General features: G+C 39.1%; 1 protein-coding gene across 2 annotated transcripts; it reads left to right on the top strand.

Moving 5' to 3' along the window:
* Positions 1 to 5,528: 5,528 nt before the first annotated feature.
* On the top strand, positions 5,529 to 27,718 carry LOC121730665 (prolyl endopeptidase). 2 transcript variants are annotated; one of them, XM_042119807.1, is made up of 16 exons: positions 5,529 to 5,699; positions 8,772 to 8,864; positions 14,108 to 14,331; positions 15,172 to 15,359; positions 17,730 to 17,812; positions 19,686 to 19,828; positions 20,345 to 20,504; positions 21,858 to 21,977; positions 22,847 to 22,927; positions 23,319 to 23,504; positions 24,242 to 24,355; positions 24,801 to 24,949; positions 25,353 to 25,565; positions 26,049 to 26,188; positions 26,716 to 26,906; positions 27,492 to 27,718. In XM_042119807.1, exons 1-16 carry the CDS (start codon positions 5,544 to 5,546, stop codon positions 27,555 to 27,557), a joined length of 2,307 nt encoding a protein of 768 aa, XP_041975741.1. In that variant the 5' UTR covers positions 5,529 to 5,543; the 3' UTR covers positions 27,558 to 27,718. The 2 variants fall into 2 exon arrangements, with proteins under 2 accessions (XP_041975741.1, XP_041975742.1); XM_042119808.1 differs by lacking the exon at positions 5,529 to 5,699 and having other exon boundaries at positions 8,724 to 8,864.
* The last annotated feature ends 154 nt before the right edge of the window (positions 27,719 to 27,872 follow it).

Consider the following 27,872-nt stretch of genomic DNA (forward strand, 5'->3'; position numbering starts at 1 on the left):
TATCATCGACAATTTATAACATATCTACATTGGGTTCAAGTCAAAGAAATATTTATTAAAGAAAATTGTATGTCATATAATTCAAGCCTGCACTATTTTTGTCAACGAAATGTTCCTTAATTGGTTGATATATTACATACAAGTCTGATTTATTTATAATGGATATCTATTTTATAATTCCTTCAAATTATTTTGTGTAATTCAGGAGTGAGATGTTCAATGTAAACGAAATAACTGATTTAAAATAACAATAATTCAAGTGAGAAAGAGAGAGTGTAAGACAAAATTAGTCATGCTTAAAGTAGTCAGCACAGAGGCCTTAAATTATAAAATATTTGTAAGATTACCTACCATTATCTTATCACAATATCGAAGTTCAAAATAATGTTTATGATTGTTTTATTTAAATTAATGCGTTCTGCTGAGAAAAATTTGATACTTAATATGTTTTGTTAATTGAAAACAAGTAGAATAAAGAAACTATAGACTGCATTGTGACTTGAATATAATATACAGAGTGTAACAAAACTAAGTACTTAATAATACTTTAGTTAGGGGTGTGCGGGTCACCTATTCAGAGTTTGCTGTGTAAGTAGCAGCGAATAAAGAGTAATTTTTTTCATTTGTTTTGAAAAAATCATGACGCTGGACCCAGGGCAGCTTGCTCATACAAACCACAAAAAAATGTTACTCGTTCAGAGCTGCTACTTTCACAGTGAACTCTATACACATTCTAAAATATTATCACTTAGCCCCGTATAAATAGTTGGCTCTTACCGCTAAAAGCTCGCTTAAAACGTGTTTCAAGCTGCTATCCTTATTAACAAACCTCACTTGAGTACAGCTTTTAAGTGCCTTTCAAGTGAGTGGGCAACGTATTAATCGTATAAACGAAACGTAATTCGTATGTGTAGAATAGGCTTATAACATTTAGTTTATATTTAGTTGCTGATTTGGATTGTTAGTTGCTGATTTGGGGTGATTGAGTCGATATCATGATATTAGTATCAACCGAAACGCTCCTGATGCGAAACTATTAATTAGATAACATCCTAAGTTGCTGATCAGTGTTTGAGAGGATATCAACCAACTAGCGTCTTGAGATGAATTTTGAAAGCCAACTATTTATACGGGCGTTAGTTTTGTTACACTTCGTATTTAGTGAGTAGCAAATCGCGCCTACCCGATAAGTGCGACATATAGCTATAATTCCACACTGCTGATTAGGGATTTCCAATCAGGGCAATCAGCAGTATTGAGTTATAGCTATATGGCGCACTTGCCGGGTTGGCGCGCTTAGCCACACTCAATATCGTCGTTGCAAAGATAAAACCTCTTATGTGCAGTTTTACCCAAAATGCATTTTTTTGCATTTTTGTATTCAGAATTTCAAGAGCTATCGACTACAAAATTTCTTATGTTCATATATAGACAATTGCCTTAGCTAGAACTCTTTTTTAAAATGTCCTATGTGTGAGCGTGCATAATATGTATAGCAAAATCTCTCATGTGCCTGAAATTACACATAAGAGGATATTCACTGACCAATAATATTAAAATTGTTGAAAACTTGCAAAACAAAATCTCTGATGTGCTTCAGATGACACTGAGGTTTCGCTCACCATTTTTATTCAAATATCTGGTTTCTGTTATTACGCATAGATTTCGCGCCTTTTTAGGGTTCCGTAGCCAAATGGCAAAAAACGGAAACCTTATTTAGACAGAGAGTGAAATAATTAATCGACGCATCGGAAGTGAGACGGAACGAAAACAAATGCATCACGCCACTAATAGTTCGAGGCCACCTTCAGTGCAGTTTTAAACTGTCGCATGGATTTTTTTATGAGCCTGTGCTATCCCTAATCCCACTGCTAGGCAAAGGCCTCCCCCAAGGTCTGCCATCTGTCTCGCTCAAACGCCACCGCAGGCCAGCCTAGTTTGTAGGCTTCCAGTTCATCTCGCCATTTCCGTTCTCTTTTTACCATTTTAGTCCCACTTAAATTTTGCAGCTTTCATGCCGACGCGATGTCATTAACACCTGTTTTGGAGCGCAGCGTGCTGTTTTTTATTCGGTCAGCTAGTCTTACACCTAACATACTGCGCTCCATTGTTCTTTGACAAACCCCGTGCTAGAACCTTTGCGATTCGGTCAATGACCAGGTCTGAGCACCGTAGGTTAGGATGGGTATAATACATGTCATGTCGACGAGTCTGCGTTTCAGGGAGATTGGTAAATCTCCCTTTATCAGCATCTTCAAGGACCAGTAGCTCTTCCAGGCGTTTTAAATTCGACTATTGACTTCCTTTCCTAGTCTTTTGTTAAAGGAGACCTGGCCCAAGTAGATATTATACTCGTGGACATATTTTAATTCTTGCCCGCGTGGAAATAGCTACCGTTATTTCTTTCATTGTAATTGAGCAGTTGTAATTTAGAAAAAGGTCATACGATGATGGAAGTAGACAGTGTCCATTCAACTATTGAAAAGTACATCAAACCTCCTTTGCTTTGCATCAAGCTTCCATTTACGCGCCTAGTGATTATGTGTACCGAATGCAGCAAGCTCGATCAAAATACCCGTTCGATGTTAAAATTTAACATCCTCTTCCTCACTGTAGTGGCACCTAGGCGATGGTTTCCTCCTGCCCGTTCCTCGGTGCAGGTAATGACCAAAGGTAAGGGCGTCCCTCGAATGTGTGATCCCCTGTTGTAGTATCGACCAGATCGCTTTCACAGTTCGGCGGCTGGCAGTTGGGAAGGCCATATTGTGGTCTTGCCAGATACTTAATGTAATGCATATAAACAAGCTCCTGTTGGCGCCATTGGGCTAGCACATTCTCCTCCATATCCCTGCGATGCGCAGTAATGCTGCCGCAGAGGCGGCGCTTCGGGGATCAAAATAAAAACTTGGCCTACGTCGTTTCGACTGCGACCCGCAGCCCTAACGTTTCTATAAGCAGCACCACCTGTGACCTAAGCCACCTGAGACACCCAACGCCACTTTTGGTTTTCGCACCGCCTGAAAATTTGGTTAGGACCGGCACTGTGTTAAATCAGTGAGTTCTTTCTTAATTACGAAGAACTCGAAACAAACTTCAAATCTATACGTCCCGGCAAAAAGGGAGATGCAGTCGTGGTAGACATAAGAGGGCTGAAATATACGCCAGATGGTTCTGTGCTTTATAAGTTGCGCCATAATGATTATTGGACCACCTTATTACCATAGCGAAAAGCTACTAGGGTCAGGATCGCGATTCCAGAAAAATATATTCGCATTCACCAAATTATTTGTAAGTCTGTCTGTTTGTCCGTCTCTCTATCTGTCTCCAGGCTGTAACTCTATAACGGCTAGACTTCTGAAACTTCACAGATTGTGTATATCTGTTGCCGCTATAACAACTAATACTAAAACAAAATAAAATTAATATTTCCCATACAATATACTAGAGTTTTGGCATTTTTTTCTCTACTTATATCAATAATGGCAATAAATAGGCACTTGAAATTTTCACAGAGTAAGTACTTAATTATATTGTGTACTTTAATAATTAATAATAATATTTAAATAAAATAAAAATTAAAGGGGGGGCCATATCCCATTACAAAAAACACAAAATTCTCTCCTTCATACCTCCTCGACAGATTCAACTTCTCTCGATCTCCCGATCTCCCTTGTGTCCGGTCTAACCTTTCCCTCCCCTCCCATCATTCCAACTTCTACTCCTACTCGTTTACTGTTCATGCTGTCAGATTATGGAACTCGCTCCCTCTCACCATCCGTGACAGTCCCACCATTGCTGTTTTTAAAAGACGCTTGAAAGAGCACTACCTCGAATCTCCATCCATTTGAATACCATTATTATATATACATATAGTATTTATTTATTATAGTTATATTACTATTTATTATATTTTATTGTATGTTGTAGCTAGCATTGGTATATTTATAATTTATTTATTTTGTCATTCATATCTTATTATCGTATTTGTTCATTATTATTATTATTACTATTATTTTACTAGTTTTATTGTAAGAAGTACATGTTGACATAATATTACATTCATGATTGTGCACGTCCTATCTACTATCCTTATCCAATCTCTCTCCGTAGGGCTGCTGGAAGAGATTTCTATTAGAAATAAGCAGATCCTTTGTGTCGTCTTACTGTGTAAATCATTGTTTTGTTAATATTTCTTGTGCACAATAAATCATTAAATAAATAAATAAAATTTGGCTAAATTTTGCTCTATAGCGGTACGGAACCCTTCGCGCGTGAGTCCAACTCACACTTGGCCGATTATTTTTAATTTAGTAACTTCTATATAGTTGCAAGAAGAAAACACAAAAAAATTATGCAGAATATCACTTATGTAACAAAAGTTTGCAGCTAAAATCTCTTATGTGCAGCGGAATCGTTAAAAATATACTTTTCAGGCTTTTCTAAACATTTATTACTGATAATTATATCCACAAATATCCATTTGTAAACACTAAATGTATCTGCATTAAAAAAATTACAAGTCTTCTAACATTTTTTTTTCAGGAGACAGTTTTTATCGTTTTTCTCGAAAACTTAAAAATGTCACATGAGAGATTTTATCTTTGCAACGACGATATAATACCCTCGTATGATATACCCACCTCTATTGTATGAGAAATGTTGCACTTTAAGAAGTTAAACATTGATAGAAAGAGACTGGTCAAAGCTGTGAAACATTTCAAAAATTTAATAATATTGAAGCCTTATGTAATTTATTTCTGAATTTAGTTGATTGTAAATTCATATTTTGTGTAAATATTTTTCTGTTAATAGTTGCAATATTATATGTTTAGGCTCTTATATTTTCTTGTTTTATTTTTAATTTTTATGCTTCTATCCCATATGTATAAGCCGGCCCCTAGGGCCTAGGGCCTTGAGTCTAGACCAGCCTTTCCCAAATGGGTGATAACGCCCCCTTGTGGGCGCTGATGGTCACGCTAAGAGTAATAGGAGCGAAGAAATGGAGGAAATCGTGGTAAAAAACGGGGAAAATTATTTGAAAGAGCTCATCTCACGAACTACTGGAACAATTTTTATGTTATTTGGTACAGATAAGAAGTAGACCACGTGAAGGATCATAGGCTATTTTTTGTGGATTAATTTGTCTGTGAAATATCTATTTTACGCGGGCGAAGCCGCGTAAAACGTCTATAAGTCATAATATCTTTTGAATTAGCAAAATTGATTTATCACAAAGTAACCACTTGAAAGTTGAAGCATAAATTGTTCAATAACTTCAAAACATTGTAGAGGTATAAATGTTTGCTAAAGATAAATGTATTCGGAGTTCGCACTGCGCGTCGAAAATTGATTGTGCTCGTGTTGTGATTTTAGGATAGTAATAATTATTATAAATATAACATTAATTAATTAATTGTTTAAATTAAAATAAAACGATAAGCGTATCATCTTCTTGTGGCCTTGTGGCTGTTTTGCAAGGTGTTTTTTAGTACCAAAGAAAAAAAGTAGACGTCAACATTATCATTGAACGTAAAAAAGTTGAAATGTCAAAGTACGTTGTGCTGCGTCCGTTTGTGCGTCGCTTTTTTGCAAATCATTGCCGATTTTCTGCAAATTTCGTGGCTTTAAATAATAAACAACGTACAATACTCTGTAAGCAACAAGTTACATCAGCATTTTTATTACCGGAACAGAAATTGGTAAGAAAAATAATCATTTTCTGCAGATAAATGTTTGAAACGCTTCTTACAATAACCACCGCTTTTTAAATTACTGATCGCCTTCTTCATTAATTATCTTTGAATATGTGGCAAGTGGCAACGTATCTTTAACGTAAAATATCACTGTTATTTCTTATTAGGTGATCAATAACCTTATAACCTAACCAAAATTGACAACTGTTGGTTAACTAATATCCCAATGTATTTTAATTTGTTTTTATGTGTAAAATGATCACAAGTTAGAATAAGTAGGTAAGTACCTAAGTAATTTTTAAGATTTTCTTATCAATTATTATAAACAAACACTCAGGGTACTAGTGATAAGATTTATCAGAGAGTTACAGACCACTTATTGTTATAATACACAAAAAATATTATGTCAGGGTGTATTATTGATTTTTTGTTTGATATCATGGAAAACCATTACCAAACTATATTTACTGTAAGTTACAGGTAGCAACTTAGTTTTCATAGTATATGCAATTACTATTTTTATTCAATAACAATACACAATTTGAAAGTGATAATAAGGCCAAAAGTATAATCTCATCCAAAATAGTGAAAGCCGGGCATTTCTTCTCATAAGAAGAATACAAAATATCATGATACCATACAAGTATGAAAATTTTGCATTTAATTAAAGTACATAATATATCACAACTATTCACAGAATAAATCTAGAAAAGTTGTGTTCTTGGAGTGTATCTATATATATAAAACTCAAAGGTGACTGACTGACTGACTGACTATCAACGTACAGCCTAAGCCACTGGATGGATCGGGCTGAAATTTGGCATGCAGGTAGATGTTATGACGTAGGCATCCGCTAAGAAAGGATTTTGATAAATTCCAACCCCAAGGGGTTCAAATACGGGATGAAAATTTGTATATAATAATACTTCCTAAAGTGCAAAAGCTCGTGTAAGTATAATGTCTAAGAAATTGATTTTTAAGTGAATAGCGGGACAATGGAATTTGACTGGGTTATGTGAAAGCTTTCAGCTATAAACATTGACTTGACATAACATGACCAAACTTGACATTGACATAATGTTAAGATTTATTTATAGAAAATAAAGAAATAAATAGCTTTTAGGAATTTTTCAGGAGGGACAACATAAGTTGACCAATTTATTTCAAGGTTTTTTTTTTATGAAATAAGGGGGCAAACGAGCAAACGCAACGAGTTTCTTACGCCGGTTCTTCTCGCCGGGATAGTTCCCGAACTGGTGGTAGGCACCGTAGCTAATATTAACATTCTGAAAGTATTTTCTTAAAATCAACTCAGAAATAAAACGTTTTTTTTTAAATGGGTCACCTGATGGAAAGCAACTTCTGTCGCCCATGGACACTCGCAGCATCAGAAGAGCTGCAGGTGCGTTGCCGGCCTTTTAAGAGGGAATAGGGTAATAGAGGAGGGTAGGGATGGGAAGGGAATAGGAGAGGGTAGTTAAGGAAATAGGGGAAGGTAGGGAAGGGAATAGGGTAGGGGATTGGGCCTCCGGTAAACTCACTCACTCGGCGAAACACAGCGCAAGCGCTGTTTCCCGCCGGTTTTCTGTGAGAACGTGGTATTTCTCCGGCCGAGCCGGCTCATTCGTGCCGAAGCATGGCTCTCCCGCGTAAAGATAATACAAGTACAAGATGTAGGTAGTTATAGCCTCATAAGTCATGTTATCAAGTTTTTCGAGAAATGTTTAGACTATTGAATGATGTAAGGCTTCTTATAACAGATGAACGGCACACGTCGACTGCAGTAAATGCCGTCAACAAGTGCCGTTTGTCTGTAAGAACTTGATGAAGTGTGACAATTGCTATTGCAATAATAGCAATTGTCACACTTCATCATATGAACTTGAAATGTTTATTATAGACAATACTAATATCACCTCTGCAATTATTATGCATGGAAAAGTTTAATATATATTAGATTTGAGTAAATTATGTTTTCTTTCTCACAAATCAATCTCTTTGACATACAAACTTGATGTACTTACCATTTATAACATGTTAAATCTATCTATACTTACTTACTACTTACTTATAATAAAATCGTAGAGGTAAAATTTTTGTACATTGAAAATAAACTTGAAAAAACGAGTCAGGGGTATGTAAGAAGAGCAGTAGAACACATTTTAACTGTTTTTGAAATTTTTGTTTCTCTGTCTGTTTGTCTGTATGTCTGTTTGTACAGGCTAATCTCTGAATCCACTGGACTGATTTCAATGAAATTTGGCATGGTGATACCTTACATCCATGGTCAACATCTTAGATATTTTTTTAACCGACTTCCAAAAAAGGAGGAGTTAATGTTTACTTTGCTGTTTGTGTTCAGATTTTCAAAATTCTTTTTTTGTTGTATAGATTGTTAACCTGAATTTCATACCATGTTTACTAAAACGGTGACTTGATAATGACTTTCTCGGGATCGGGAGGTATCGACGGAATTCCTTTACAACAAAAATATTTTCACTTTTTTTAAGTAAAATTATCATAACATGCCACCAAAAAGTAAGATTTGCACCAAGGCATATCTCAGGGTACCTATTCTCGATTATAATAACGTACATTCACTCGGACGAAGTTGCGGGCAACAGCTAGTATGTTTTATATAAACTGTACTAAACAAAACAAAATTCACCTAATTAGATAATAAATATTACAAATCGTACTTACATTTAAATAGGATTTTATATCTCCTATTCTAATCCTTTATCCTTAACTATAATTTATAAATTCTATAGCATTACAGATTATTACTAAAATTAGAAATCAACTAATATCTAGTGCAGCTCGATATAAAATAAAACAACTTCGGGCTTGTCTAGTTTTTTGTAAATAAAATTTTTCTCAAAAAACCTGTCTCATGACTTTTTGGTTCCCACGCGCCGCTTTAAGACTTTTTTATCATAGCTATACGGGCGAAAGCTGCGTGAGATGTGTCTACGATGATGCATAATATAAAGGCTTTGATCGACGCGGCGCGGTTAGTATTCTCGCGGCGCTGCGATGACGATGTTCCACTATGTGTTGGTTGTTTGTGTGTTGCAGAGCGTCGTCGCGTCCGCGTCGCCTAACATGAGCTTCGTGTACCCCGACGCGAGAAGGGACGAAACTGTGGTTGATGATTACCATGGGACTAAGGTAAGAGTTAAGACATTTCGTTACATACGAGACGGAACCTGTAACTTGGTTTTTTGCGCAGGACATGGGGTAAGTCCAGACAAATTTAATCTATATTTAATATTATAAAGCTAAAGAGTTTCTTTGTTTGTTTGAAGGCGCTAATTTCGGCAACTACTTGGTCCAATTTGAAAAATTCTTCCAGTGTTAGATAGCCCATTCATCGAGGAAGGCTATAAATTATATCGCTAAGAGCAATATGACCTAAGAAACAGAGGAATATGTAGAAAAAACGGGGAAAATTACTTGAAAGTGCTTATTTCACGAACTACTGGAGCATTTTTTATGTTATCTGGCGCAGATGTAGAGTTGACCAATGACCATGTCATGTGAAGGGACATATTATGCTACTTTTTGCGGGAAAATGGACGGTTTTCGTGAAATTCCTAATTTACGCGGCCGAAGCCGTGTAGAACATCTATCCTATAATATCTAGCCTGGATTTGCCCCCTGTCCCTTCCCTTTAATGTTTCACATATGGAACTTTATGCAAATCGGTTCAGTGTGGCGGTTAAGATAACCGACGACCAGAAAGACAGTTTCGGAATTTTATTATTAGTTGATATGGATTTTCATTCAACTATCAGAAAACCCTCCGATCTTCGTTCGTGCTTTCACGATATTGGGACAGCCACATTCGTTTTCAAATTCGGGGGATGAGAATTGAGCCATTGGAAATGTGCAGACGGATGTTAGCAAAGTTTCACTTGTAACTTCTCAGGTGTATATAACCTTCCTTCATTCCTTTCCAAGGCACACATACCTACATAAAATATCCTGCATACCGGATAAATATGTAAAAAACCTGATAAAATACTTGTTTACAAATATGTTTTAGGACATGATAAATTTCAAGTTTTATATATGTTATTAGATATTCTACACAAGATCTACATTCAGTCACTTTCTTGTCGGTTTGCCCTCGATTTACCAATAACGATCTATCTGATGATCGCCGATCTACCAATAGATTTTCTCCTAGCCCTACCGAATAGACCCAAAAAACCGTGCTCCCCAGCTCCCCTTTTCGTATTTCCGACAATAAAGAATTGCGTGGCCTATAATAGCAGTGCCGAATTTATATGTTTTATGAGAGTAGTACGCTTTATATCCGCCGCCTCATGTACGTAAACTGTAGAACCTCCATGGTCTCCATGGACGCTGCTGCCCTTAGGCCGTGGCATATAACGACCTATTTATAAATCCGGGGCTGGCCTATAGTAGTTATTACGTTTTCAAGAATCCTAGACAATGTGCCATGAAAAGGCATTTCAGCGCTCAAGGAGGCACTTGACCGCACTTTTTGAACTTAACACTGTTTTAGACCGTGTTTAGGTTCACTTTCTAGCTTTAGGGTTCCGTAGTTAAATCTCGGTATCAATACCGTTACTGTTTTAGGAGTTATGGAGATACAGAATCCTATTCTGTGTTTTTTTCTACTCGGAAAATATAGAACCACGTGCAAAGTTTTCTACATTATTAATAACTTCGAGGAATATACGTGGGTCGTGGAATGCAGCCTTTATTAAGAGAATTGATAAAGACAGTAGTGTTTTATTTAGTATTATTTTTATTATTTGACACACATTGACTAGTATTAACTTCTCCTGCCTAAAACCGTATTCCGCGGTAGTTATTACATTTAATGAAATAAATAATAAAATGAATAATAAAATAATTAATGAAATTGTCATTTCCTATGATCAACTCTACGCCTATGCCTAATTTCATCTGAATTGGTCCAGTAGCTTCGAAGCATATTTGAAACATAAATTACCGATAACCTGCCAAATCAATAGTATATTTTAACAATCAAAGCATAGGCATCATGGAAAATCACTAGAATAATAATAATAATTATTCTTTTACTGCGACTTTCCATGATTCCTATCCTATGCTATTATTGCAAGTGCGTCGCTGGCCTATTACTTAGTTATCGTTTTAATCGTAATAGTAATGCCGCGACAGCATATATGCGTACTTGCGTAGTGCTTCGCGCTAAAGGAGTGAGCACACTGAGACGGGCCTCCATACAATTTGTATGGAAGCGGATGCGCGTATCGCACACTGTGTCGGGGCGCAGCGGATTTCCGCTTCTATACAAATTGTATGGAGGCGGATTTTTGCAATGAGCCCCGGCACGCTGAACCCCGGCACGGCCCGTCTCAGTGTGCTCACTCCTTAAAACCGATACCATTGGACGATGTGCGTGTATCGTCCAATTATTTAAATAGTACTATATCGTCTCATAGCACGAAGCTTCGGACGATAGACGCAGGTGCGGCCGGGCCGTAAGTCTATTACGATAGTGTTATATCTTATTACCGGCTTCCATGTTTCCGCATCTTCATCCTTCCGTATTTATAGTATAATAGATGTCCGGAATTCCGGAAATATAGATATTAGAACCGGAGAAAATAATACGGCTATGAAAATAATAGGGAATATTACGCAAAGGTAAGAGCAGAGGGCGATACTAGCACATACAGTAAATAATCCTCGACGTGTTATTCACAATATTGACAAAAACGTTTGTCAAACGTCGTCCGTAGACAACGTTGCTGGTGCTGCACTGTAGCGTCAAAACATTGCAATAATATATTCCTATTCTGGTACTTAATATAGTAAGTACTTATATTGTATTCAGAGGCTCTTATGTAGATTTTTTTTTTGATTATGAACTTACCTACCTAAAAGGTATTCATACTTCCATACTAATATTAGAAATGCGAAAGTCTATTTGTTACCTCTTCACCGCCGAACCGCGATTTTGCTGAAATTTGACATGGAGATGCTTTGAGTCCTGGGAAAGGACATATGATACTTTTTATCTTGGAAAATGTACGGTCCCCGCGTGATAAACGAATTTTGACGCAACGGAGTTGCGGGCGTGGTCTAGTTTATTATACTCTTATCGCTTATCAGTATGAATTCTATCCTATTTTTTCCTTGTTTTTAACGCTGAAAAACGGCTCACTAAAGCTATCATCAGATTGTCCAATTCCAGTTATCTAAGTTATAATTTAATCTCATCTCAAAATAGATAAGTATCGTTCAGACTTCAGACGTGTTTTCGTTAAAACTCAGCTTATTATCGAAGAACGTGCGATTTTCCTATCCGTAGTGTTAGATAATGATCTGATTATGTGACCAGACGTCCAGATTATTTTGGCTCCAAAAGAACCTTACATCAACGACATAAGGTCCACTTGTTAATACTTAAAGGTAGAATAATTCTGAATTGTAGTGGGGTTAAATAGTGGGCATCGAAGCGTAGCGTTAAGCACTGATTACCGACTACAATACTAATCTAATCCATGGTCTTCAACATATTGTATAAATGATTAAATGCGAAAGTGTGTCTGTTTGTCTGTTACCTCTTCACGCCGAAACCTGAACAGATTTTGCTGGGTATACAGTGATACTTTGGGTCCCAGGAAAAGACAGGATAAAATGTACGGTTCCCGCACGATAAACGAATTTTGGCGCAATGGAGTTGCAGGCGTAATCTAGTATACACTATGAACAAATTCGTTTGACCTGCAATCTATAATAATAATACTTAAAGTTTATGGAATACCAGCCTAATTAAAATTTTTAAAAAGTTTAGTATTAACTTAAATCAGACAAAGATTTTTTAAAGTGTACCTACAATAAAAATAAATGAAAACTTGTTCTAATCGAGTTTTACCAAATCACTGATCAAACTTTTTGTACACGCGGTGAGCGGTCACGGTTGATATTGTAGTTGATAGACAAAAACAGATTTTCATATTGTGTTTGATATCAGGTGCCAAGGTCAAAGAGTTGGTTAGGATAATGGCAACAAACAAGTTCGTATACAGAATACCAATGAGAGCGGGTTGTTTACCCGCAGATAAAACTTGCGATAAATAATGATTTGTAAGTCATAAGTGGTGTTTGTATGAAAAGCTGTTTTATATCTTTCGACCTCTTGTTTTTTTAGGGTTCCGTACCCAAAGGGTAAAAACGGGACCTGAGACTTCGTTGTCTGTCCGTCTGTCTGTCTACAGGCTGTATCTCAAGAACCGCTATAGCTAGACTTCTGAAATTATTACAAATTGTGTTTATCTGTTGCCGCTATAACAACAAATACTGAAAATAAGATAAATATTTAAGGAGGGCTCCCATACAACAAACGTGATTTTTTCGGCCTTTTTCGCTCTATATCAATAAAAGCAAGAAGTATAGGCACTTGAATTTTTCCCACATTCTTTTATTATAACTTATAAGTGATATTTAATAATATTAAAATAAAATAAAAATTTAAGGGGGGCTCCCATACATAAAACCCAATTTTTAGCCTATTTTTGCTCTGTATCAGTACGGAACCCTTCGTGCGCGAGTCCGACTCGCACTCTGCTGATTTTTTTCATACATATTATACCGAATCACGATTTCATTAGAATGCTGATAGAGTACATCAACCGTTGCGTTCCATACAAACATTATGCCATTTAGAGTTTAGAAATAGATACACATTTTATATTATTAAATATTAGGTCATTGCCATTCAATTTTTATTAACTTTGCCTCCTTAATAATAAAAACACAAGCAGATAACTAACACACGGTAACAATGTCTCTATCTAAATTCTGATATGAGGAAAAACTCTCACAGGAACCTAGCGTCATATTCTAGTCATTCTAGTAATGAGTCCTTTAATCCCTTCTTTTAAAAAGAATAGGCTAGTTGCCTATTTCTTTTTCTTATTGGTAATTAAAGGAACTCTCAAAAATAGAAACATCGGTGAAAGAATGACTTTGCTATCTTAAAAACTCCTTAAAATAAACGTTCTCAAAACGCTCCATACAAAATGACAGTGTACTATGACGTCACAACCCTCACGGTTGCATGCATCGGCCATCGCGGGATAACTTTGTTCAATCGCTATGTTAAATATTGCGTTTACGAAGGTGGTGTGATAAGAAAAATTGTTATAAATTGCATAACTTATCGAATGGTATATTTATACATTTAGATATTTAAAAAAATCGACTTGACTATATCTAACTTTGAAGACTCATAGCAAAAAAAATACATTTAAGCTGTTATGTAGCTGAAATTTAAAAATGCATGTTTTTTACCGTTATATTATTATTTAAAAAATCTGCTTATATTTGTCAACATCCCAATCCCTACCACAGTATACTTAAGATCACTATAACATTTTACTTCACAGATAGCAGACCCGTACCGCTGGCTCGAAGACCCTGACTCCGAGGAAACAGCGGCCTTCATAGAGGCCCAGAACAACATCACCCGCCCCTACCTCGACGCGTGCCCGGTCAGGTCTGACGTCAGCGACCGACTGACAGAGCTGTGGAACTACCCTAAATACTCGTGCCCGTTCAAACGGGGGGACAGATACTTTTTCTACAAGAATACCGGCCTGCAGAATCAGAAGTGAGTAGAGTATTTTAGATTTCTTACTTAACATACACACAACTCAATTTAAACATAAAAGTAAACTTGTAAGTTAAAAGTATGTAACGTGGTTGAGGTCAAGGCTCGTTGTAAGTTACAAAATTATTCTCCTCTGACTTCTAAGTAAGAAGACATAAAGCTTCCATGGTTGATGTGTGAAGTCTTTTAAAATGATTTAGTTCTTATATTAGGCCTAAATAGTTACGTTTGTAGATGGATTGACACCAAAGCTTAAACGGGACGGGAGCCTATTCATGAGACTTCGATATCTCTCTGTCCGTCTGTCTGTCTCCAGGCTGTATCTCAAGAACCGCTATAGCTAGAGTTCTGAAATTTTCACAGATTGTGTATATCTGTTGCCGATATAACAACAAATACTAAAAATAAAATTAATATTTAAAGGGGGCTCGCATACAACAAACGTGATTTTTTTGGCCTTTTTTGCTCAATATCAATAATGGCAACAGGTAGGCACTTGATATTTTCACAAAGGCCTTAATTATGTCTACTTTAATATTTAAGAATAATATTAAAATAAAATAAAAAAGTAAGGGGGGCTCCCATACAAAAACACAATTTTTCGCTTATTTTTCCTCTATAACGGTACGGAACCCTTCGTGCGCGAGTCCGACTCGCACTTGGCCGATTATTTTTTAATTTTTGTATATTCTACTGCCTATGTATTGACTGCTTTTGAGTTGGAAATGATTCTCTATAAAGTAGAAACCATAGATCCATTTGTGTCGAAGTGACGAAAGACCGAATAAGATCTGTGAACTGAAAGGAGTGACTACATACAACATAATCTTCTACTTCCAGTGTCCTCTACGTACAAGACAGTCTCACATCGGAGCCGCGCGTGTTCATAGACCCCAACACTCTGTCAGCTGACGGCACGGTCGCGTTATCCGGCACGCGTTTCACGGAGGACGGATCCACCTTCGCATACGGATTATCCGCCAGCGGGTCTGATTGGATCACTATACATTTGAAGGATGTTGCTACAGGTATGCTGTATACTTCTAGTCGACGCCTCCGTGGTTTAGAGCGTGGCTCTTGATTCGGAGCTCGTGGGTTCGATTCCCGCGTTGGAAAAATGTTATTTCCAATTTTGGTTAGGACAATGCAGGTTGATCACCTGATTGTCTGACAAGTAAGATGATCCATGCGTCGGAGGGTCATGTAAAAAGTCGGTCCCGCGACAGTCGTGTCGGTCTTCCGTCCCACTGGGTTATGAGAGTATAGTAATAGAGAGTGCTCTTGTGTACTGCGCACACACTTCATACGTGGGAGAGCCATGCTTCGGCACGAATGGGCCGGCTCGACCGGAGAAATACCACGTTCTCACAGAAAACCGGCGTGAAACAGTTCTTGCGCTGTGTTTCGCCGGGTGAGTGAGTTTACCGGAGGCCCAATCCCCTACCCTATTCCTTTCCCTACCCTCCCCTATTCCCTTCCCTTCCCTACCCTCCCCTATTACCCTATTCTCTCTTAAAAGGCCGGCAACGCACCTGCAGCTCTTCTGATGCTGCGAGTGTCCATGGGCGACGGAAGTTGCTTTCCATCAGGTGACCCGTTTGCTCGTTTGCCCCCTTATTTTCATTTTTTTAAAAAACACTTGGGCACTATAAAATTACTCCTGCGTAACTGGCCTGGTTTTAATGAAACCGGCCACCGTCACCGAAACCGGTGTGGGAGTTATTATTATTAGATACTTCTGGTGGGACGAGGCTATGCTGAGGCTAGATCCGCGATGCGGTCATCAGTGGCATAGCGCGGCGAACGTTTATTGGGCGTCGCGCGATGAAATTTTCGAACCCAATAGGTCCCCCCTATTGCAAATATAATATTTATGAAAATTTTGCTATTAGAAATATAAAAAACAGGGCCACTGCAAGGTTAATATTTCACAGAATTTGTTTTTTTTACAAAAATTACGAATTAAAAGTAACTTGAAACGGATCGGATTTCAAAACACCAATCAGCGTTCAGTGACGTCACACCTTTTTTTTTTGCGTCGGGGGAATGCGTTTATGCATCCCTGGGGCCTGGGTAGTACCACCGAGGTATGTGGGACTCCCCGGGGCGGACGGAAGAAGCACCCGGGACTACCCACTAAAACCCCAACGGTGTTCCTACTCCTGAAGGCGGGACTACGGGAAACGCGTGATACACGACCGTAGCCCCACCACCTCTGCCTCTTCAGGCTCAACTCGTGGATACACTACCTATTCAACATTACTCCGCGACGATGCGCTGGAACACCTAGTGACGTCACACCTGCTATCCCCGCGTTCCATTTAGCGTTAAAAACGATCTAAACGCTCAAAATACCTTCTATTTTGAGCGTTATGATCGTTTTTAACGCTAAATGGAACGCGGGGCGGGACAGTAGTGACGTCATACAGACTATAGATCCGTTTTGGCTCCGAAATTTAAATTGACAATTTTAAACCGCATTTTTTGCAGTAAATTCCAGTGTTTTAATTTTTTAATATACTTGTCTATTCTACATGGAGTTCTTTAAAATAAACACAAAAATAAAAATAGCGCATCTTCCCTATTGCGCAATTCGAAATACCCACCTCCATACTAATATTAAATGAGTTTTGTCGCAGATATTTGCGATGCGATGCGAATTCGCAGTTTTGTGTGGGAACCCAAATACTGTCGCCTACTTAAAAAAAACATACAATGCCATTGTCGTTATATACCGGTACTTGAAAAAACGTGATCGTCGCTTGCGAATCTCTATTACGTGAGCTATCTGCTAAGTTTATAGGTTCACAAATCACGAGTGACACATGCAACTACTTCTAATTATAATAAATTGTTAACGTAACATTGTAATTCTATACATATATGTGCGAAGTACTAAGAATAATTAAGAAATTCGTTTCTTACCTTGCTGCTTGTCTCTTTCAGTCGCGCATGTTAACAAATTCACGTAAAAGAGACAAGTAGTTTTTTTTTTTTATGAAATAAGGGGGGCAAACGAGCAAACGGGTCACCTGGGGAAAGCAACTTCCGTCGCCCATGGACACTCGCAGCATCAGAAGAGCTGCAAGTGCGTTGCCGACCTTTTAAGAGGGAATAGGGTAATAGGGGAGGGTAGGGAAGGGAAGGGAACGGAATAGTTGAGGGTAGGGAAGGGAATAGGGTAGGGGTTAGGGGATTGGGCCTCCGGTAAACTCACTCACTCGGCGAAACACAGTGCAAGCGCTGTTTCACGCCGGTTTTCTGTGAGAACGTGGTATTTATCCGGTCGAGCCGGCCCATTCGTGCCGAAGCATGGCTCTCCCACGTATATGTAGGTCAACGTATTTGTGTACTTTACGACTATGTAGTAAGTACAAGTAAAAGTTAATTTTTTACAGGCCAGGACTACCCGGAGGTATTAAAAAAAGTCAAGTTCGCGTCTATGGCCTGGACCAAAGATAACAAAGGATTGTTCTATTCTGTAAGTAAAAACTTTAAATATCCATTACCTTTCCCATTAGTTTTATAGCCTAAGGCGCAGCACAGACGACATACTATCCGTGACTCACTTTTTAGTCGGTGGAAGTAGAAGTCGTCTGCGCTGCGCCTAAATGTAAATAAAAATTGATCTAGTCGAACAAGACTATGTGCCATTGTGTTTGTTAATCGCGCATGGTGAATAAGTGACATTTGAATGGGTAGCATTATAGTCTCCCATAATAACATTCAGATCAAAATAAATTGAAGCGAAGTATATTATAATCTAATGTTTATAGCGTGTAACACCTTGACATGCAAATGAAGCCTTTACCTTAATGTAACCTTTGCCAAGGTTGATAATAAGGATAAAAAGTAAAAAGTCCATGTGTGTTATTTATTATAGACGTTTACTGCATATTGAATATAATTATTAATAATAATAATAATAATGCTTTATTTCAGGCAATAAAATACAGCCCATATGAATTATTAGTAGATTAGTAACAATTTTTCCTTAACTTATGTTAGTAGGTTAGTAATTAATGTTAATTTTAATTTTTTGTTGATTTTGTTTAATTTTAATTGCTCGACACTACATTATGTGACGAGCATGCATCTTGCTACAGGTGCATGAAGTCTAATCCAGTGCCCAAGCAGTGCAGAGTCCCACCTGTCCGCAAACGCCCTCAGGATGCTGTTGGTGCTGTCCCGAAGCCTCGCCATCAGTGAGGCGCTACGCTTCCTGATTATTGCATAAAAGTCGTCTACTTGCGCCTCGGCCAGCATGCCCGACGCACTACAAAACCTCGGCAGCCCCATCAGCACCCTGAATGCGTTATTATACTGTACTCTCAATGCATTGTATGACCTCTTCGTATAGCTGGACCACAGACTACACGTGTAAAAAGATTGGCAGTACGCTTTAAACAAAGTAACTTTAACGTCTCTGCTACACTGAGTAAATCTGCGGGCCAGCATATTGCATCGGACTGCCAATGCCCTTCTCTCACGCTCCATGTCTTGATCATCCCTAAGAGTATCGGTGACCCAATGACCTAGGTACTTAAATTTGCTAACTCTTTTAAGTGGAGTGTTACATAGTTTTATAGGTACATTCGTGTCATAGCATTTCGTACCTGACTTGAAAACCATATACTCACTCTTCGTAGCATTATACCTAAGTCCGTGGGCCTCCACATATCTTTCACAAATACGTAGTAGCTTTCTCAGCCCGCCTATAGAGGGACTCAGCAGCACCATGTCATCAGCGTAGCTAATGTTGTTGACGCACGCATTACCTATGTGGCACCCGACACCTGTGCTGCTGAGCTCCTCAATAAGCGAGTTTACATACAGGTTGAAGATACGAGGCGAGCTGATCCCCCCCTGTCTCACCCCGCATTTCAACCCATAAGGCTCCGAACACACATCAGCCCATCGGACATAATTTAATTGATTCATATACCAATATTTGAGTATTGATATGACGTCATCAGACAGGCTGGTTTCAGACTTTAATTTCTGCCACAGTATATCGTATGACACCATATTAATAATTATGTAAAATTTTATAGTTATTGCTAATAATATCCTGATTTAATACTTCATTGTTCCAAGAAATGTTTTTATGTGTGAGATAATGTTTTTTGCGTAATAAACTATATTATATTATGTTCAATTCAAAAATTCAATCAATATACCGAAATTTGGCCGGAAGGTTTCATTGCACCCTGTATGTATAGTATAAAATGATTAAATATATTTCCGTTGTCTGGTACCTGTAACACAAGTCCTTCAGGTACTTAGCACGGGGACAGACACCACGTCAGGTGTGAAGCGTCTATAGATATTATTATTATTATTGTATGTTTCAGCGCTACCCGGAGCAGGAGGGCAAGACGGACGGTTCGGAGACGGAGGTGAATCGCGACCAGAAGCTGTGCTACCACCGCCTCGACACGCCGCAGTCGGAGGACGTCATCGCGGTGGAGTTCCCGGAGGAGCCGCTGTGGAGGATGTGAGTAACCAGTGCTGAATTATTTTTTTTTATATAAAATAAGTGGACAAACGAGATAACTACCGTTGCCTATGGACACTCGCAACATTACAAGAGCTGCAGGTGCATTGCCGGTCTTATTTTATGAGTGTATGCCAATTTATTTCCGCCGCCCCATGTATGAAATCTACCGGCCTTCTACGGACGCTGCCGCCCCCTAGGACGCTGCCGCCCGTACACGGCATTTATAAATAGACAGTATCTAGGCATACGGCCTATTTATAAATCCGGCGCTGTGAGTAACTGTGATTCAACCAATTTCTTCCGGCCAGGAATAACCGGCAATTTATTTATACCGGCCTTAAACTTACTGTATAGTGATACTGCATAAGTGTGAGTACTATGAACGTGCCAGCTTTAATTAATTTTACTATAATATGTAGAGACCTGATTATATGTATTTGCATAATTGCATATGCATTTGAATAATAATTGCATATGCATTTTCATATTTTAATAGACAATGTGTGTGTACAGCGGCGCCGAAGTATCGTGGGACGGTCGCTGGCTGCTGGTGTCGCCGGTGCGCGACTGTCGCGACAACCTGCTGTACTTCGCCGACCTGTCCAAGCACCCCGAGATCACGGGCCGTCTCCCGTTAACGCAGATCGTGCATAAATTTGAGGCGGATTATGAGGTGGGTTCCAAATGTGGGAATAAGCGTGGAGGCCAAAGGAAGATCTTCCGACCGAGCGAGGTGTTATGCTCGGTCAGGCCGAAGCCCACGTGATACATTTCAGCTGTCGTATATATACCGACGCGCTTAGTTTTATACTTTTGTTCTATACAGGGTGTAACAATACTAAGTGATCATTCTTTAGGATGTATATAATGTATTCCTCGTAGGGAGTTTGCTCGGCGCTGAAATAGATATTTTTTTTGTAATTTGTATAGATAAGCGTCATGGTTTTTTTTAATACAAAGGTGAAAAAACCCTTTCAGCGCTGCCACTTTCACAGCGAACTCTAAATAGGAAATCCATACACGCCCTAAAGTATTATCACTTAGTTTTGTTACACCCTGTATACCATATTGATTTATTTACCTGCTACTCGCGCATGAATCGCTTTCTAAGCGATTCTATTGAAATGAACATAACCTCAAGTAAAGGCCTGAGAAGAGATTCATCAATTAATAGTAAGTCTATGAGATCCGCGACCGCAATATATGCCGTATGCGACGCCAGCAAGAAAGCAATATTACCCATGCAAAATATGGTATATAAACTGATAAACTTATTTGGATGTAGTTTTTTTTAAAGCTGACGTGATCTTCTTATTTAATATAATACTAGCTATTTGACCGAGCTTTGCTCGGTATTTGATAAAACACTAATAAAATTACATTTTATAAAAATGATTCCTAGCCAGATCGATTTATCGTCCCCGAAACCCCCTATATACTAAATTTCATGAAAATCGTTGGAGCCGATTCTGAGATTCCAATTATACATATAAGAATTGCTCGTTTAAAGATATAACATAATCAACTGTCTTAATGCTTCATAATCTGAGAGATTTTTAGCTAAACTAATATTTTGATAATCAACCTATTAATGAGCGGAAGGGAGCCGCTCCCGCTTCCCTACAAGGGAAGCGGGAGCTGCGGCGGCACAAGCAGAGACAAACAAAAGAAGAAAATATGAAGCACTGGGGAATGATTACTTTTTTGTAACTTTCGGGGTTGAACCCCTGGGTCCGTGGGGCCCTGGTGCCAAACAAATGTTCAGAGAGTTATCCCAAAGACTGGTTGAGAAAACTAACGATCCCAGAGCTGGCGCTTACCTCGGCCAACGTATCAGCCTTGCGATACAGCGAGGTAATGCTGCCAGCCTCTTGGGTACATTGCCCGCAGCCTCTGACTTAGATTTAGTTTTTTATATATAGTCTTTGTTTTATATTTTAGCATTATTTATAGCAATTATTACTTATTATTATAATTATTAGTTATAATTAATACTTATTAATAATATGATAACTGTAATTTTCAGTACATAACGAATGACGGTTCGGTGTGTATATTCCGCACGAACAAGAACGCGCCCAACTACAGACTCATCAAGATCGACCTGCTCAACCCCGCCGAGGAAAACTGGGAGACTCTCATACCAGTAAGTAGAGTAATAGTACGCGATTCCGCGTTTTTTGAATAACCATACGCGGTTATTACTTTTTTTAATGGGTCAAAACGCAAGTATCCAACTGACGTCTTCCGCCGCGCCATCTAGCAAACACCGGAACGTCGGCCAACTTCACATCAACAACATCTAATAACGTAATAACTTTATCTTTATTTTATAATTCACATCAATATACAGTACATAAGTTCAAGTAATTAACACAACCAATATTTTACTACCCCACTACGGAAAAATTAAAAAATCCGGAGCCGAAGTAAGGATTTTGCTTGTCTACATAGACAATAGACATGTATATGGTATGTTTTCTCATTTCTTTAACTGTGTATTTAATAAGGCGTTCATAAACAGACTTCGTAACTTTATAGTGAGGAATGAGGTTAAACTTTGTTTGTTGCAAACAGATGTTTTTAAATAAAATTTTAGTTTCGAGTTGTTAAATATTTAAAAAAAGACTGCCAATAACACTGTTTTTTTTTTTTATTATGAAATAAGGGGGCAAACGAGCAAACGGGTGACCTGATGGAAAGCAACTTCCGTCGCCCATGGACACTCGCAGCATCAGAAGAGCTGCAGGTGCGTTGCCGGCCTTATAAGAGGGAATAGGGTAATAGGGGAGGGTAGGGATGGGAAGGGAATAGGGTAGGGGATTGGGCCTCCGGTAAACTCACTCACTCGGCGAAACACAGCGCAAGCGCTGTTTCACGCCGGTTTTCTGTGAGAACGTGGTATTTCTCCGGTCGAGCCGGCCCATTCGTGCCGAAGCATGGCTCTCCCACGTATAAAAAACTTTTTAACGTTGCTATTTAAACAGTAGCTAAACTATTTTTCTCTCGTTTCAGGAGCATCCCAAAGACGTGTTAGATTGGGCCACCGCGGTCGACAATGATAAGCTAGTCATACACTATGTTAGAGATGTTAAGGTAAGGATTTAGGTTACTATTATGTTACTTATCATTTTATCTGATTTCTCTAAAGGGACTTATATATTTGTATGTCACATTAAGAAAGAAGGCGTTTTTAGTTACTTTTAACGACTATTTACGTCTTAGATACGTATCACAACTTCATTGCCAGTGTCTTACTCTTTAGTTATTTAGAGGCATAATATTGTAATTATTTTCACGGTCGTGTTAAGTTAGTATACTGGAATTCTAAAGACGTTGCTTACACGCTAGCGTAAACACGTACGAAAACAGTAATACGTATACGTACGTAAACTGAACATTCAACTTTTTTATATCTTATCAATTTCAAAATATTCAACTCTAACTCAAACTACATACAGAACTACATACAGACTATACATTTCAGAGTGTCCTACAACTGCACGAGCTGAACTCGGGCGAGCACATTCAAACGTTTGACATCGGCGTCGGCTCGGTCGGCGGATTCTCCGGCAAACGCAACCAGTCCGAGATATTCTACCACTTCGTGTCATTCCTGTCGCCCGGCATCATATACAGGGTGGACTTCAATGAGAAACCTTATACGCCTACTGTGAGTACTTGATTTAATGTAAGAAGCAGAAATATTATGCAATATTATCTTGTTCTTGAAAATTATTGTTTTGATCTGTGTATATGTGGTCTAAAGCTGATCGCACGTTTTTGTCAGCACCGTACGCACCGCATAGTATACGAAATGCGGCGCGTACGGTGCGAACGAATGTGCGAGGTTTCACATAATTTCATACAACGAATTCTAAAATGCGGCGCGTTCGGCGCGTGCGTGCTGATAAATGTGCGATCACCTGAATAGTAAACTGACTATTACTTTAAGATAAACTAAAATTATTTTTTAATACCCAATTAATTGATTCAACTAACGCCTCCGTGGTCTAGTGGTTAGAGCGTCGCTCTCGACTCCGGAGGTCGTGGGTTCGAATCCCGCGTTGGAAACATGTTATTTCCAAGTTTGGTTAGGACAATGCAGGCTGATCACCTGATTGTCTGACAAGTAAGATGATCCATGGGTCGGATGGGCATGTAAAAAAGTCGGTCCTGCGCCTGATCTCTCGCCAGTCGTGTCGGTCTTCCGTCCCACTGGGTTATGAGAGTAAAAGGAATAGAGAGTGCTCTTGTGTACTGCGCACACACTTGGGCACTATAAAATTACTCCTGCGTACCTGGCCTGGTTTCAATGAAACCGGCCACCGTCACCGAAACCGGTGTGGGGAGTATTATTTAATTGATTCAAGTATTAAAATTTTTACATTGTGTTTTGATATGTTGCAGGTATTTAGAGAAACCAAAGTAAAAGGATTCGACGCGTCGCAGTACGAAGCCAAGCAAGTGTTCTACTCCAGCAAAGACGGCACACAAGTTCCTATGTTTATTATTTCCAAAAAAGTAAGTGAATATTAAAAACTTTAAATATTTTTAGTATGCTCTCTTGTACCAGTAGTAACAGAAGCAAGTTAACCAAAATATAGACTATTTTTAAAGCAAGCGTCTTTAGGGACATTTCACACTGCCGCAACAGTGCTTACATAAACGTCAAACATTGTTGTCGCGAATGAGTATTACGCTCTTACAGATGATCGGCAATTGTCGTCGACCGCCATCGACGCGTGTCGCCGACTGTCAAACACCTGTTGCCTAGCTGTCGCAATTCGCAAGATACGCTATCGCCTATCACCCACCCTAAGGCTGCGTTTCCACCGAAGATGTGTTGCGAGGAATGTGTTTTTGATAACCATTACAATCGCTTCATTGACATGATCTTGCCATGACGTCGCTCAGCGCGTCGATCCTATTGGATCTCTAATAGTTCTTTAACAATGTGTAATTACAGGACCTCCCGCGCGAGAGTAATTCCCCGGTGCTGCTGTACGGTTACGGCGGGTTCAACATCAACATTCAGCCGAGTTTCAGCGTGTCGCGGCTCGTGTTCATGCAACACTTCAACGGCGTCGTCGCCGTGCCCAACATACGCGGGGGCGGGTGAGTTTGAAGCTGCTTGTTCAATTAAATGTGTATCTTCTTGTGTAGTAAATAAAGTTCAGTTATCGACGCGTCATGTTGATTCAATGCTAATATAGGTTATTTCCTGACAGACGGACAGACAACGAAGTCTAAAGTTATTACTTTAGACTTCGTTGTCTGTCCGTGCGGGACAACGGAAACGGGAAAACGGGACCCTATTGGGTCCCGTTTTTACCCTTTAGGTACGGAACCCTAAAACGAACCTTCGAAGAGACTCAATGACATGCGATATATCGTTACGATCAAACAAATAAGCTAGATTTAAAATGTCAGTAAAAGCAGTAGCCGACTGCTATGTAAGATTTTTATTTCCGTGCAAATACCTTCTATTTTATTAATTATTGTATTTCCTATTTCGCAGTGAATACGGTGAGAAATGGCACAACGCGGGTCGTCTGCTCAACAAACAGAACGTGTTCGACGACTTTCAGGCGGCCGCGGAGTACCTCATTAAGGAGAAGTACACGAAGCCCTCGCTCATCACCATCCAGGGAGGATCCAACGGCGGGCTGCTGGTCGCGGCCTGCATCAACCAGCGGCCCGACTTGTTCGGCGCCGCTATCGTGCAAGTTGGGTACGTATAATTTAGTCTTAGGGCCTGTTTCACGACTTACTGAGAAGTACCGGATAGGGTATCCACAACTTATCTGACAGATACTCTATGTGTCAGACAAGTTATTGATAGCACCAGCACTTATCAGTAAGTGGTGAAACAGGTCCTTAACCTCGTGTAATAGCTAGTTTAGTTCAGACAGTAGAAACTGCGAGTTTCCCGTACTTATAACGCGCGGCTTTTTACTAACGTCTTTATAAATTGTGAGTGGTTAATGAAAGAGCCTCAAACACAGTTTACACTTTACACGTGGGAGAGCAATACCACGTTCTCACAGAAAACCGGCGTGAAACAGCGCTTGCGCTGTGTTTCGCCGAATCTACCGACAAATTAATATTTTAATATAAGACTATCAAGAAGGAATTAATATTTCTTGTTTACCGCTTCTTGTGAGTTGTGACACTACCGAACGTATTTCGAACGAGCCTTTCGTATATTTCGCAGTGTGCTGGACATGCTGCGATTCCAGAAGTTCACGATCGGCCATGCGTGGGTGTCCGACTACGGCAGCTCCGACGACCCCGCGCAGTTCCGGTACCTGCTCAAATACTCGCCGCTCCACAACATACAACCGCCTGATAATGGTAATGTTTGATATAGAAGTTGGGCCTCGTAGTTAAAATTAGGCAAGTTGTTATTTGTGTGCGAAATGGCATGCTTTTAATGTTAAGCCTGATTTTTTAATAAACCATTTATGACATTGTAGGGATGAGTGAGAATGTGCGAATGTTTGCAGTTTTGTGTCTCAAAGACTGAATGCTTGGGAGGACTGACAAGGACTATGTTATTATTTTTGATCTTTTATTAACACATTCAGTCCCACCGACTCTCCCGGAGAGTCAACGTAATTATTCCAGCGCCGGAGACTCGCCCGGCGAGTTCAATATTCGCCTAGCGAGTCCGGCGTAAAATGTAGGCGGCCTCCGAGAAAACATCGTAAAAATTGTAGTGATAATAAGTGTTAATATGTGACTTGCAAGTCTAAACATAAAAGTGAAGAATGGAGACATGACGAGTTTTATAGAAAAAAGGATGGGATCTATAATATCTTCAAATAAGGTATTCAACAAATCTCTTTGAGTGTTACAATGTTGTCGTTTATCGTCCACAGTGAGCCGCGCGGAGTACCCAGCGACGCTAGTCCTAACAGCTGACCACGACGACCGCGTAGTCCCGCTCCACTCGCTGAAGTTCATCGCGGCGCTACAACACGCGGCCGCCGGCACACCGCAGCGCCGGCCGCTGCTCGCACGCGTCGATACTAAGGCGGGTCACGGCGGCGGCAAACCTACCGCTAAGATTGTAAGTATTGTTATAGTATAGAAGTATACAGGGTAAAACTAAATACTTTAGAGTTTAGGGATTGTATGTGTCTCTTATATTGATTTCGCTGTGAAAGTAGTAGCGCTGAAAGAGCAACTTTTTGTGACTTTCAAGCGCCCGAATGTCAGGAATTTTCCCATGCAAAAGGTTTAAAAACGTTACTCTTTCGGCACTGCTACTTTCACAGCTAAGTCTATATTATAGGGGACCCGCCCTGAACAATACACACCCTGAAGTTATCACTTAGTTTTGTTACACCCTGTATAAAAGTAGGACAAGAAAGCGGCGATAGGCCGCTAACATTGCTGTAGTGAAAATGTTGCTTCATAAGTACTTATACATTTTGATATTGTTTTACTGTAAATTGAAACTAAAGCAACAGACTAAATTCTGTCACTTTGTTGCTTCTATTTATTTTTGTCATTGTACTCTTACAAAGATATCTACATCCCTCGTGAGTCCAAGATTCCATCCCTCGTGAGTCCAAGATTCTTTATAAATAAATATTATTATTCTCTTTTCCAATCTCATCATCTTATTGGTTTAATAATTTTCGTTTTCCAGATTGAAGAACACACAGACATCTTGTGCTTCATGACACAGGCGCTCGGACTTGAATACGTGAAGTGAACTGCCATATTTATACATTCGAATAAGTATTAACAATGAAATCATGAATAGTATTATGTAAATAAGCAGAGCCGATTACCTCGTGCCTCCGTATGGAGGCTGGTGATATTGTTACGCATTACTACCATTTTTATAAAATAAAAAATTGTTTTTATTATCAACAAACTGTTTCATTCGCAAACATTACTACATAATTTACTAAGATTCAGAAAATCCAGCAGGATATGGATTCTTCCTCAATCAAATTGTTTGAAGAACAACCAAAATAAAAATAAATGATCAATAAATCATGGGTGGTACATGCTCAACTCCACA

Source organism: Aricia agestis, chromosome 9, assembly GCF_905147365.1.
Source record: "Aricia agestis chromosome 9, ilAriAges1.1, whole genome shotgun sequence".
Lineage (NCBI taxonomy): Eukaryota > Metazoa > Arthropoda > Insecta > Lepidoptera > Lycaenidae > Aricia > Aricia agestis.

Excerpts from the sequence above, each read along its gene's own strand:
- LOC121730665 (XM_042119807.1), top strand. The coding sequence starts at position 5,544 with ATGTCAAAGTACGTTGTGCTGCGTCCGTTTGTGCGTCGCTTTTTTGCA. Across the intron at positions 17,813-19,685 it reads ACAAAGGATTGTTCTATTCT|CGCTACCCGGAGCAGGAGGG; the intron begins GTAAGTAAAAAC and ends TGTATGTTTCAG. Across the intron at positions 23,505-24,241 it reads AGAAACCTTATACGCCTACT|GTATTTAGAGAAACCAAAGT; the intron begins GTGAGTACTTGA and ends GATATGTTGCAG.